Source organism: Azolla caroliniana, unplaced genomic scaffold (genome assembly GCF_043228905.1).
Source record: "Azolla caroliniana isolate FFs.n. ecotype wild unplaced genomic scaffold, voAzoCaro1.0.p SCAF_11, whole genome shotgun sequence".
Taxonomy (NCBI): Eukaryota; Viridiplantae; Streptophyta; class Polypodiopsida; order Salviniales; family Salviniaceae; genus Azolla; species Azolla caroliniana.
Window position 1 is genome coordinate 1,812,449 of NW_028230446.1, and position 12,488 is coordinate 1,824,936.

Below are 12,488 nucleotides of genomic sequence, written 5' to 3' on the forward strand. Positions count from 1 at the left end.
AAATTAGATGTCACTTGTCATAATAAAACAACATTCTTATATTGCAAGGATTAACATCAAACATTCTCTAACAATGTAAAAGATCTGCGTTAAATATATTCCAACAATCAAGAATAAATCAAGGTCTATGAATATAAGGATCATCACAAAAAGCTTGTTGCAATCAATGCTTATTTTCTCATGGAGATGCTATATTTGTAAACATAGATAAGATATAGACAAAGTTGGAGCAATGTCAAGAAATACAGCCCACTTTGTATCATAAGTAGAACATATGCACGTGTGATGCATATTATATGAGCTTTTAAAAAGACAACTACCACTTTGTATATGCAAAATATGTAGACAAAAGGGATCTATGTGGTGCATTTAACTCAATGAGTGCACCTTGTGAGAACAAAAACCAAAAATTAAAAAGAGATTTGCACTAGTCCACAGATATGTATATATATATATATATATATATATATATATATATATCCCTAAGCCCAATACAAAACTCTCTGGAGGTATATTCATCAAGAAAGGACGCAGAAGAGATGAGGCTAATCAATAGATAGAGAAGCTTTGGTGCTTAAAACCATAAATGCTCCACAAACAAGTTTAGAAATGACCACACAAATCATCTACCAAGTGTGACTCTGCTTTGTACTATCCAATAAAACCAAACTAGTTTAATTTCACACAAGATGCTTCCCTCGGGGTGTTCAGAATAGAAAATAGCAAGAAAGGTGGCACATGCTAAACTCAATTTCAGAGGTCAATAAAGGAAACCCTTGACGTTCAGGCGCAAAGCCATATTACAAGCTTTGACATGCTCCTTGTTTGAAAGAATTTGGCTTTGAGATACAGTTTATCCACACTCAAAACAATGCATCATCCACCTCTTGAAATATTGATGATCCATTTCCTTTGTACACTCCCATCTCTATCTTCAATCCATATAACAGACATCATAATCCAATTCATAAGGCATATCACTGAGACAACCAAAGCTGACCCAGAACATGATGATTCCAACAGTAGTTCGAACAATTTACCTTTCATCCATAGATGGGAGTACAAAGGTATGAAAGGTACCACACACTGATTGGCCAAAATTCAGAATCCTCGATCATCGGTGGTTTTTAGATACTTCACAAAGAACTGGAATCACAAAGATTCCCAGACATAAACACGCAATAAGTTAGAAAATGAACCCAGAAGTGTACTCACCATTTCTCACCTGTTAAATTTATTCATCACCAAAAGGTAGACAAGTCAAGAGGGTTTACACCAAAAGTTAGTTGTGAAGGTTGTCATGTCCTCTTTATGCACATCAACATGCCTTTAAAAGTATAGTAGTGGAAATGATTCTTCATTTAGAAGGTTTCCATATGTCTTTCAAGAAACATCACTATTGATACCTGGAATCTGATAACAGTGAACATATTAATAAATTATTAACCATCAATATTATCTATCCATATATCATCTACTTTCATCAGTCATTCAGGAAATGAATTTGTAAATATAGTTAACGAAAATTTTGCATTCACTTTGATGCTCGCAGAACCTTTTTCAAATGCAGAAACAGTATTGATCCTCAAATTCTACTAACAAAAATTAACAAGCCTATGCAAAATGGAAACATCTTAGTGGTGGTAAATGTTTCCATAAATAAATTTCCACTGAATTACCATCATTTGTTAGTCAAATCACAACAAATTGTGGTATTGCTCCTAACTATATTACACGTACCTCCATGTAAAAAATGGTAACGTAAGCTGAGATATTAGCACATATTACAGTTCCTCTAAAAACATCAAGAATTAAGTTCTGACTTCAGCCTCTTTTCTGGAGGTTCATGCAAATCTTCATCATGTTTTCTCTTTGTTCCTGAGATAGTCCCATCATCCATCATGATGAGGTCATCATCATCATCCACTGTATCAATTTCAGTTCTGTCCAGTGTTGGTTCAACAATTTCTTCTGCCATCTGCTCTTTGACCATCACAGAAGGTAACTTTCCGGAAAGTACCATGTTGTCTGGTTCTTTTTCTTCATCGAATGATTCCCTGAAAAACAGAACTCTCTCTCTCTCTCTGTGTCTCTCTCTCTATAAGCGCAGCCAAAAGCTTGTCTATATTTTATTTTGTGGGTCATGTCTTGTTCAAATTACAATCATCCGTTCATTAGCATTCTCAAATATTTTTTCTTTGCTAGTACCATAAGGACACAAAAAAAAGAGTTGTTTTCAGCCCGTTTTTAGTGAGGAATCATTCTGTTCTCTATCACAGTTTAGGTATTTCCAACAGACAGTGAAGCCAAAAGTTTGTCTGTATTTTATTTTGTGGGTCATTGTCTAGTTCAAATAATGTGAGCATCACTTTTCTGGAGAGGGGGAAGCAAGTGTTTGTCATTTGATAACACAATTAATTTAATATGCAGCTTGTGATTTAACATCACAATTCAAACTCATGTGCATCATGTAATAAGAAATAAATACAGACAAGAAAGAGAAGCTGTCATTTGTGAAAGGAATAAAGCCAAAATTTGTAAACCTGTGTCGTATTTGGATGCTACAAGTGAACTCCTGTTGAAAATCTTCAATAGTCAGTATAGAATCATTTTTAATAGGTGTTGGAAATGAGTCTAGAGTCTGCAAAAACAAGAGGGGTTAATTTCCATAGATCCTTGTATAAAAATGTAAAGCACACCCACTAATCAGCAGTGAACATGACCTTCTCCAAGTTTAGATTGTACTGTGCGACCATGTTCGGTTCCAAATCGTCCCCTGTTTCATAGATGAGGCAAGAGCCTTGCATGATTATTGGTGAATTAATAGAGAGTTTTCCTTTTACAATCTTCTCCACAATATCTCTCAAATTTGACTTTGATGTATTCACCTCTAGCCACAAAACTGTCTGGAAACAAGCCCATGCATTAGCCTTAAACACGTGCCGTTTTTAGTTCCCTTTTTACACTTGAACATTTTTACCTTTGAGCAAACGTAGCATGTTGGATTTGGTTCTGATAGCTCAGCAGGCATAAGTAGCATCTGGCGTCTAGGATATTCTAGGCAGTACGTTGTCCTGCAGATCAAAGGATTTATATACAATATTTCAGTTTTAAAATGATGTAAAAAACATATACAGAAACTATTACTATATTCTGGTGAGCATATGACTGTAAATTTGCATGACACAAAAGGAAGTTGATTGAGCCATAATAGCACCCAAAATTAAAACAGACCCATCATGCTAAAATGTGAAGTCTTAACATATAAACAACAATGTATGTTCGTGATATACAGTGCATTGAACAAGGCTTGACGATGAGCAGAAGTACAGTTGAAGAAAATCAAAATGCAAGAAGAATTTGAAGAGTAAAAAACAAGCAAGCATATATTCATGATTTTATCACCGGCACAGTTTGAAGAAGTGATTAGTTCAGGTGGAGTGAAAAAATTGGGCAGGTTTGCAACAGATTGCAAGCTGAAAGTTGCTGGACACGATAATTCAGTAACCATGTGAGCTGAGAGAGAGGAGAAATATGCAGCATTGCACAAAGGTAATGAATAGAGATGAGAAGGGTGCAAGTGGCTGAGAAATGTTAAGACAGATGAAGCAGATTTGACACTGCTCACTTCTGGAGAAAGGTAATAGAGCTGAAGGGTTGAAACTCTCAGGATATATTCTAAAAGGTTCTTTGCAGAAACAATATTGAAAAGTCATATAATCCTGAATAAACATACTGCCTACCAAACGGCATACAAATATAGTCCCAATATCCTGTATAACCCAGCAATGCCTTGTTGCAGAATAAGCTCATTGCCTAAATAGTATAAACCTATACATAGGAAAAGGAGACTAGATTTCCAGTGATATAAATCTGCCATATGCAGCTAATACCCTGGTGGGCACTGCATCCCACATGAAGTGTAATAGCCACAGCTGTAATCTAGCACAAATTTATATAATTGAATAGAGCATAGATTTAGTCAGATTTCTGTAACTGTATGGGAGGATGTGATTATCTATTATAGTTCTTTGATACTTATTTTATTTACTTAACAGTCTGACGTTAAATCATATCATAATATTGGAGAACTTCACTATCTTTGACTTTACTGGGAATGTTCAATGTTTACATACATCAGATACATCAAAATGGTAAAATTTGAACTGCACATACCTACAGTTTTCTAGGTTATCTGTCAGAAGTTTTAGTGCCTCGATGACAATCAGACCAGAAATTATTGCATTAGTGGTAGCTATAGCATGCACGATATTCCCTGCAATGCCTTTGGCATTAAATAAACTCTGCAATGGAATATTGAAACAATAGGAACGCAAGTTTGAAGCTGCTGTTACAAATTCCACTGCTAATTGATCATCTTTGTCAAAAATCAAGCTCCCAACATCCTGGAATGAAAATGACAAGACAAAACTATGTCATTCTCAAAAAGAGCCAATAACCTCAAAAAATCACGTGATTCTCTATATATATGCTAACCTTTTGCCGTTTCCCAAGGAATAGCACAATTGCTTGCAGAAAGACTCTAGCATTGTCAGTTAAGCTCCACACATCCTGGGAATTACTTAATCCCAATATTCTTGCTGCTGACACAACATGTTCACTACCTTCATCAGTTCCATTCTGAGAGTCGGATGCACTTTCTTGACGAAGTTCTACGCCAGGGATATCAGCCAAGTACAGGGGACGAGGTCTTTTCCTTGTCTTCCACGTGCTTTCATTTTTCAAAGCAACAACAATATTCAGACCAAAGACACCATCAAAGACTCTCTTAGCATACATTTCATGTGTTTCCCCATCCTTGAGATCAAAAAAGCCAGTATCCTCAGTATTAGAAGCTTCACTGTCATTCGTTGAATGTACAATAAGATCCCTGGCCTGGCTTTCATCGCCAAACAGTCTTCCTAAAAGAAGATCTTTGGCCCAAACAATGCAATGAACTGGCTGCAATATGATATAGGGTGCAGTTTGTAATGAATACAAGGGGAAGACTTGAGTTTTGAATATAATCTACTAACTTATACATCCACTTACTTTTGAGGGTGTACTTGTTATTGTGCACACGGGATATGTCTTTGGCAATTCTTTAGTCTGGCATTCATAGCATTCAGTGCGGCCCTTCATATGTACTGTAACCTGACATGAAAGATATTCTCAAACAGACCATATTACAAAGATAGTGAATCCCAGTACTATAAAGGCATTATCCATACATCGGATGTATCCTATGACCAGAGACATGAACATAAAATATAAAACTACAAGAAAGTTATGTAATACAGTAAAACAGGAACCTAAAATATCACATGCACATTAACAACGAAAAACCAAAACCTGAAGACATTATAAAATATGTATAATGTATAGAAATAACAGAATTGAGCATAAATAATGATATGAAAATCAAAAACCAACAAAACCAGGAAATTCATTGCTTTCACTGTACAGCTTGATATGCCACATCATTACTTGAACTCCATTCCAAACAGACCATATTACAAAGATATTGAATCCCAGTACTATAAAGGCATTATCCATACATCGGATGTATCCTATGACCAGAGACATGAACATAAAATATAAAGCTACAAGAAAGTTATGTAATACAGTAAAACAGGAACCTAAAATATCACATGCACATTAACAACGAAAATCCAAAACCTGAAGACATTATAAAATATGTATAATGTATAGAAATAACAGAATTGAGCATAAATAATGATATGAAAATCAACAACCAACAAAACCAGGAAATTCATTGCTTTCACTGTACAGCTTGATATGCCACATCATTACTTGAACTCCATTCCTTCTATTGCAAAGATCTTTCTGAAGACGGTTGTGGATCTCACTTAAGGCTCTCTAAAAAATTCAGCTAGAGTATATATCGTTCCACGGATGGTGGATTCTATCTTTCCATATGGGCAAGAAAACTCTTGGGATCTTACATATTCTTCTCTAGAAAGACCTTTGTGGTGGAATAGATGGAATTCAAGGAAGCATGTAACATTTCAAACTGTAGAGTAAATGCAGGGAATTATCTAGATAATTCCTATGTTTCTTGGGAAAATTTATGCCACTTAAAGGGTTTCCAGAATTTGTAGTTATCACAGACAATGTCAACTATTGTGTGGGGAGGGGTTACTGTAGTTATGGGGACATTGGGGACTGACCTTGATAATGCATGCCCTAAGAATATAATAAGATGGACATTGAAATATAATCTGGTGTGAATGGGTCAAGGGAGCTTTCTTAAAAGAAAGCACAGTGAAATTTCAAGTCTGAATGCTAGATTTCACAGTTACATCTATTTAAATATAGCACTTACAGCTGGACTTGCAAATTATCAACATCTCTATAATTGGACTCCTCCCCTCCACAAGAGTAGGCATCCTCTATAGCTACAAGACCTTGCAAACTTCTTCACAACCTACATATGTAATGCTTAAATAGATGAAACCTACAAAATCTGGCATTTAGACTTGGGCATCATGCCCTGAGTTTTTTATGGATTGTGCTCTAATTTGAAGTAAATAAAGTCATATGCTTAGTGCATGCATTATCAAGGCTGTTTCTCAACATTTCTGTAATTACACTCCTCTCCACAAGTGTTGGCATCCTCCGTAACTACAAATTCTTGAAACTTGTTCCAGCATCATAAATCTACCTGTGCAAACTTCACAATCTTCAGATGTGATCATATTTTTACTCTTTATAAATATTTGTAGCTTATTTATTGAGCTCATGGAACATGCTTATGCAAGGAATTTTGGTGCCCCTTTTCATGCATGGCAATTAGTTTTCACATACCAAGAAACAAAGGTGTTTCACAGCAACCACTTCATTTTTGTGTATTCTATTACAATTATGCAACGGTAATGGATCCTCCTCATACTTTTTGGCACTGGATGGGATGATTGATGAATTAGAGGTAATGGTCTAACCACAAACACCTATATGCATTGTGAACGAAAAATTAGGGGCATTCAGGGAAACAAAGAAAAAGTATGGTATTTTGAACTTCTTATTTAAAAATAGCCCAGTAAGATTTCATAAAATACTCTCAAATTCCAGTGGCTATGGATTCTGAGCCAACGGAAATCACAACACCTCTAATAATGATATAGAAAGTACATGTCACAAATCTCGTCAACTTGTGAGAGAAATGTACCTGGCCAAGGTAGCCTGTGCTCCCACTCTCAATAAGTGGAACTCCAGCAGCTAGACACAGGCGATTCACATGTCGCCGGGCATCAACATTATCAAGTCCATTCAGGACAACGTTGAATTGTTTAAAGAACTCAACATTGAACTCCGGATTCTTTACATTTGCATGATGTGCAGTTATATTCATTTCAGGCTTGAACTTTAGCACTGCTTCACGTGCAACCTGATTGGAAAACAAGACACAAAAAGAACATGAATTCAGCACATTGAATGCACATCATTGTGCCAGCCTAAGCAAGATCCTACACATCGGACTACTTCTGCTTACCTTGTGTTGATAATGCTCTAGGTAGAGGGAGAGGGAGAAACAGAGAGTCTATTAGGGTCAGAATAAACTAAAACAAAAAAGAGAATGCATACGGAGAATATATAGGTGTATCCACAAGAGAGATGAGAATTTGTCTTAAATTACCATATTGATAGAGGAGGCTACACATGATGTATATTGTCAAACCAAAAGCTTACAGATTGGTAGAGAGACAGTATATGGTAATTGCGAAAGAGACGTTTTAAATTATGGGAGAGACAGTATATGGTAATTTTCTTGTGGGAAATAAAATAATCTGCAAATGTAATACATATACAATGCCCTATGCCAGACACAATTCCAGGAAATTACATATTGGTAGAACCTGCTCTCACCTTGGCTTTGGACTGCCCAACATGTCGCTTCCGGAAGAGAAACTGTCTGTTTAGATTGCTGACCTCAATTGTATCCAGATCAATCTACAGAAAGACAAAAATTCATTTACTTTAGCAAAACAATACCTGAAGTAATTAATTTCAAACCTTGTCCAATCAACGGGTGTAACTTTTTCACTTCTAGGAATATCCAGCAGTTTTGCGAGCCATAATAAATGTTTCATAAACATCAAATCCATGATCACATGCCCCACCCAAAAATCTTGAAATAGAGTATAACTCTTTCAAATACTTCAAAACACTCTACATAATGGTTCTAAATGTCTAAAATCATAATATCTTCAAATATGCATTTGCTTTTTTTGTGGAAAATGTCTCCTACCTCACAACTTTTCTCTTATATCATTATTTCATGAATATAATAAGAGAAGATTTCTCAGAAAAAATTTGAGCCACGCCACTAACATGCAAGCATGGGGAAATTTTCCAACATTTAAAGTGTGAAACAAATGACCCATATTATGTAGGAGATTTTTGTCTCTATTTCAATCTTAGTGTGAAATAAATAACCCATATTATGTTAAAGATTAATTGTGTCCATTTCAATCTTACTACTATGATGGCACCACTCGACTTAACAATAATTTAATACTAGTTTGATACACTTTTTTTGGTTCACTTCTTTGTTTTCTCTCCCTCCTATCATCACTTTTTTCAAAAGGAGTGTAATTCCAATACGTGCTGGTGTTAAAAGCCCATTATGTTTCTTTAACTAAAGTTGAAAAACGTTTTTATATTATTTAATTTTTTTCTGATTGTTGTTGAAGTTGTACAGTCTCGTTTCAGAACTGTACCATAACTTCTAAAAGAATATTTGTGATTTGAACGGGATCCTTGGACACGATTCCAATCAGCATTAAATAGGTATTTATGAGGCCATGACTTAGCTGTCCCATCAGCATTTAAAGCTCTTCTTCTAAGAGCATATGCTATGTACCTTGGATAGCACATATATATAGTGCACTACTTACTACCTTGTATATTGTTTTAGTAAGTGGTAGGCTTTTGTTTTGCAGAACTGCTTCTACTTCTTTAATCCCTCCTATGTGTTAAACCCGATAATTGTTTTTAGTTTCTATATCTCAGCCTTTATATATTTCAGAAACTGTCTATCTTCTACTTCCTTACAATACATGGTATTCTAGAATATTCACTCTAGCTTAAGACACAAGCATTCCAGAGGCTATGATCTATGAAAGTGGTCTTTTCTTGCAAACACACCTCTTCAAGACCATCAGGTTGAGAATCAGACATTTGTCATACACTTTAAACATCATCTTCTCTTCTAAGTTACATCGCATCTCCACCATGATACGTACATGAAGACTGGTGATTGCAATTCGCTCAGTTATCTTAATCCTTGTTTTATTCAGTGGCAAATAACACTATATTGGCATCATTTTTTCTCTAGGCTTAATCTTTCAGGCATCCACTACAGCCCAAACTGATTGAAGAATGAGGTTATTTTGAGTTTTCACAATAAGATACCAAAGGAAAATAATTAGAAGTTTCTTGATATGTGGCAATATTAGTATATGGCAGCATTTCATGCAAGATCAAAGAATGAGGTTATTTTGAGTTTTCACAATAAGATACCAATGGAAAATAATTAAAAGACTCTTGATATGTGGCAATATTAGTATATGGCAGCATTTCATGCAAGATCAAATTATGCATATGGCTTTTTGACTTCTGATATGACAAGGCATCCTTAAGTTGCTCTTTTGGTAGCCACTTTAAATATTAGCATGTTTATAAGTACTACTTAGGAGAGGATAAGCTCAAACCAAGCAATTATTTCTGGTACTCATTGCTTTCTACATGAAGTAGACAAGCATAAAGAAAAAATTACGAAACCCTTGCAAGATTACCAAGTGAACTTTTGTGGTATGGAGCTAAAGAAAACATTTCTTTCTTCATGAAACCTACCATTTACATTAAACGGGCAGAAAATGAAACTCAAGAGAAAATATGGAAACTGCACAAAAGGGAAATTAAGTGTGCTTCTTGTAGTACTGGGATAAAATAATTTTACATAAGCTTTTGAAAGACCTCTAACATAACAAATAGGCCGAAATTGAAAGAAAACATAAAGAGAAGACCAGGAATCCAAGAAATATCACTTCATCTCTATGCAAAAATACACCATGGAAAAACCAGAAAAGAAGGCAGGAAATTTTCTAAAAAACTTATGAGGATGAAAAAGCAGCTAAAAAGCAAAAATCTGACGCACAAGAAACAAAAAAAACAAAGAAGAAAGAAAGGAATTCGGAAAGTTTAGCCAAATCTGGACCGAGAAGAGGATTGATTTTGCATGGTAAACATCATGAACAATTCCATGAGGTACGCAGAAAGAAAATTGAGGAAAAAGCAGTAAACTGGATGAAACTTCGGAGAATGACGTAAATTTTAGGATGAAAAGGAGAAGGGGAATACGTACCAAGTGAACATCCGTGAATCCAGTGAGAGCTAAAGTCTTCAAAAGCTCGCATCCAATGCCTCCTGCTCCCACCATCAGAACCTTCGCATTCTGCGGCAGATAAAGGAAGCATATTAACTTTTCTGCCTACAGGGATGAAGAGTGGGACGGGAATGGATGAAGTATGAGAAAGGAAGCTACCTCGATCGCGGAGAGCTCTTCTGGGGAAGCCATGGGAGGTGGGGGGCGCGACAGCGATGGCGATGGCGATGGCGAAGGCGGGAAGACACAGACGCACAGAAAACACGGAGAGAGAGAGAGAGAGACCTTTCCACTAGAATAAGAAGCAGAAGAGGAAGAGACTCGAGACTGAGAGAGAGAGAGAGAGAGAGAGAGAGAGAGTGTGTGTGTGTGTGTGTGTGTCACCGTCTGGCAACGGTTCGGTTTCAGTTTAACCGGTTTGGCCTTTGTCCAAACCAAACTGGTTTGGCTTAACCGGTTTGAGCCATCCCAAACCGAGCTCAAACCGGTTAAGGAAGCTCACTCACAACCCCATGACCAAATCAATGACAACGCCATAGAAGAAGAAGAAGAAGAAGAGGAAGAGGAGGAGGAAGAGGAGGAAGACACTGACACATGGTGTGTGTATGTGTGTGTGTGTGTGTGTGTGTGTCAATGGCTTCATTTCATCAATAACAAACGATAGTGTGGCAATCCAATATGGTTCAATCAAGAACCAATGATGATGTGGCAGCCTGATCTGGTTCGATTAGTAATCGACAACAACGTCACTACGACAATCTAATTTGATTTGATCATTAAACTATGGCATCCCGCTCATCCCCACAACAGCTTCCACAACTCTTCATTCTTGTTGATTTAACTCGAAACACATTCGCATTCACAAGTGGAAGGCTCGCGCATTCCACGTGTAGATTCCTTTTGTAAATATCCAAATATACCCTCTCTACAAAAATTGGATGCACTAGTATCACATGTTCCACAACTTGATTAGAATTTGCAAAATTAATAAAACATGATAGGTCTCCGAGTGGAGAACATGTGAAATTCACTTACCTTTGGATGTGTTGATATGTTAATACCATTATAATAAAGTTCAACAATGGCTCAATATCACACTTTTGTGCGACATGGCAAACACTCAAATGAAGACTTATATTTGTTTGGTAAGTTTTGCAAAAATATGAGGTGTAATTGTATCCATGCTAATAAAATGAGTTATAATTTATAGTTTGACCCATACTCGTATGTATATAATTGTGGACAATGTAAGATAGTGAACCTTAGGATAATGTGATTGAAATAACAAACTTATTAAGGCTTTCAATACTTGTGTTTAAAGTTGATCTAATCTAATCCTTAGGTGATTCGCATGGGATCGAACTCCGAAGGATAACACTAGTGGGACTACAAGCGTGTGAAACATGTGGATATTGATGAGAGGTGTACTCCAAGGTCATGCAACTAATGGGACAGTGTGGCATCGACCATTATCAACACACTACACAATGTAAGCAGCAATGGAAGACAAACAAACATAATAGTTTGATAATTAAGAACACACTACACATTCTAAGTAGCAATAGAACACAAAGATCCATAATATATGGATTGTTATATATTAGACACAGTTTGACAGTCTCGACAACCGATCTCAATTAACATGGACAGTCTTGATGACCATTCAACGGGGATAATATGTTTAGGTAAAGTTTGACCAAAATCAGCCTTAAGGTTAACTAATTCATGTTTCTCCATATTAGAGTCAGCAATAGATGCGATGAAACTAATGTCATAAGTCAACAAACCAAGTATATAGGAATATAATTGAAACATATAGAAGAATGTAAACAATGGAGTACACCAATGGAAGAACCCAATGTTACCTGTAGGAGTTGTACGAGGCGGTATAAGGGTAAAACACGTTATAGGGGTTGTTCTATTTGTGTAATGTAGGTGAGTGTGAATGAGAATAAATATTTGTGTAAACACATGCACAATTATGTGCATGTGTCAAGCATGTAATGGTCTTCTTTTTGTAACAGTCATATTATTAGCCATTACATTATGTACTATATAAATCCCTCATGGGGTATGTAAT

At 36.1% G+C, this 12,488-nt stretch overlaps 1 protein-coding gene across 3 annotated transcripts; it reads right to left on the reverse strand.

Annotated features, from left to right (window-relative positions):
• Positions 1-557: 557 nt before the first annotated feature.
• SAE2 (SUMO-activating enzyme 2) lies at positions 558-10,668 on the reverse strand. 3 transcript variants are annotated; one of them, XR_015530459.1, is made up of 14 exons: positions 10,568-10,668; positions 10,388-10,477; positions 7,888-7,971; positions 7,190-7,408; positions 5,053-5,154; positions 4,498-4,962; positions 4,177-4,406; positions 2,981-3,074; positions 2,724-2,906; positions 2,544-2,641; positions 1,741-2,057; positions 1,226-1,413; positions 1,041-1,146; positions 558-932 (listed from the first exon to the last, which is right to left on the reverse strand). XR_015530459.1 is itself a non-coding variant. In XM_087327058.1 (11 exons), the coding sequence occupies exons 1-11, from the start codon at positions 10,598-10,600 to the stop codon at positions 1,805-1,807; spliced, it is 1,851 nt and encodes a 616-aa protein (XP_087183184.1). In that variant the 5' UTR covers positions 10,601-10,668; the 3' UTR covers positions 1,639-1,804. The 3 variants fall into 3 exon arrangements, 1 of the variants encoding a protein (XP_087183184.1); XR_015530458.1 differs by having other exon boundaries at positions 558-1,146; XM_087327058.1 differs by lacking the exons at positions 558-932; positions 1,041-1,146; positions 1,226-1,413 and having other exon boundaries at positions 1,639-2,057.
• Between the last annotated feature and the right edge of the window lie 1,820 nt (positions 10,669-12,488).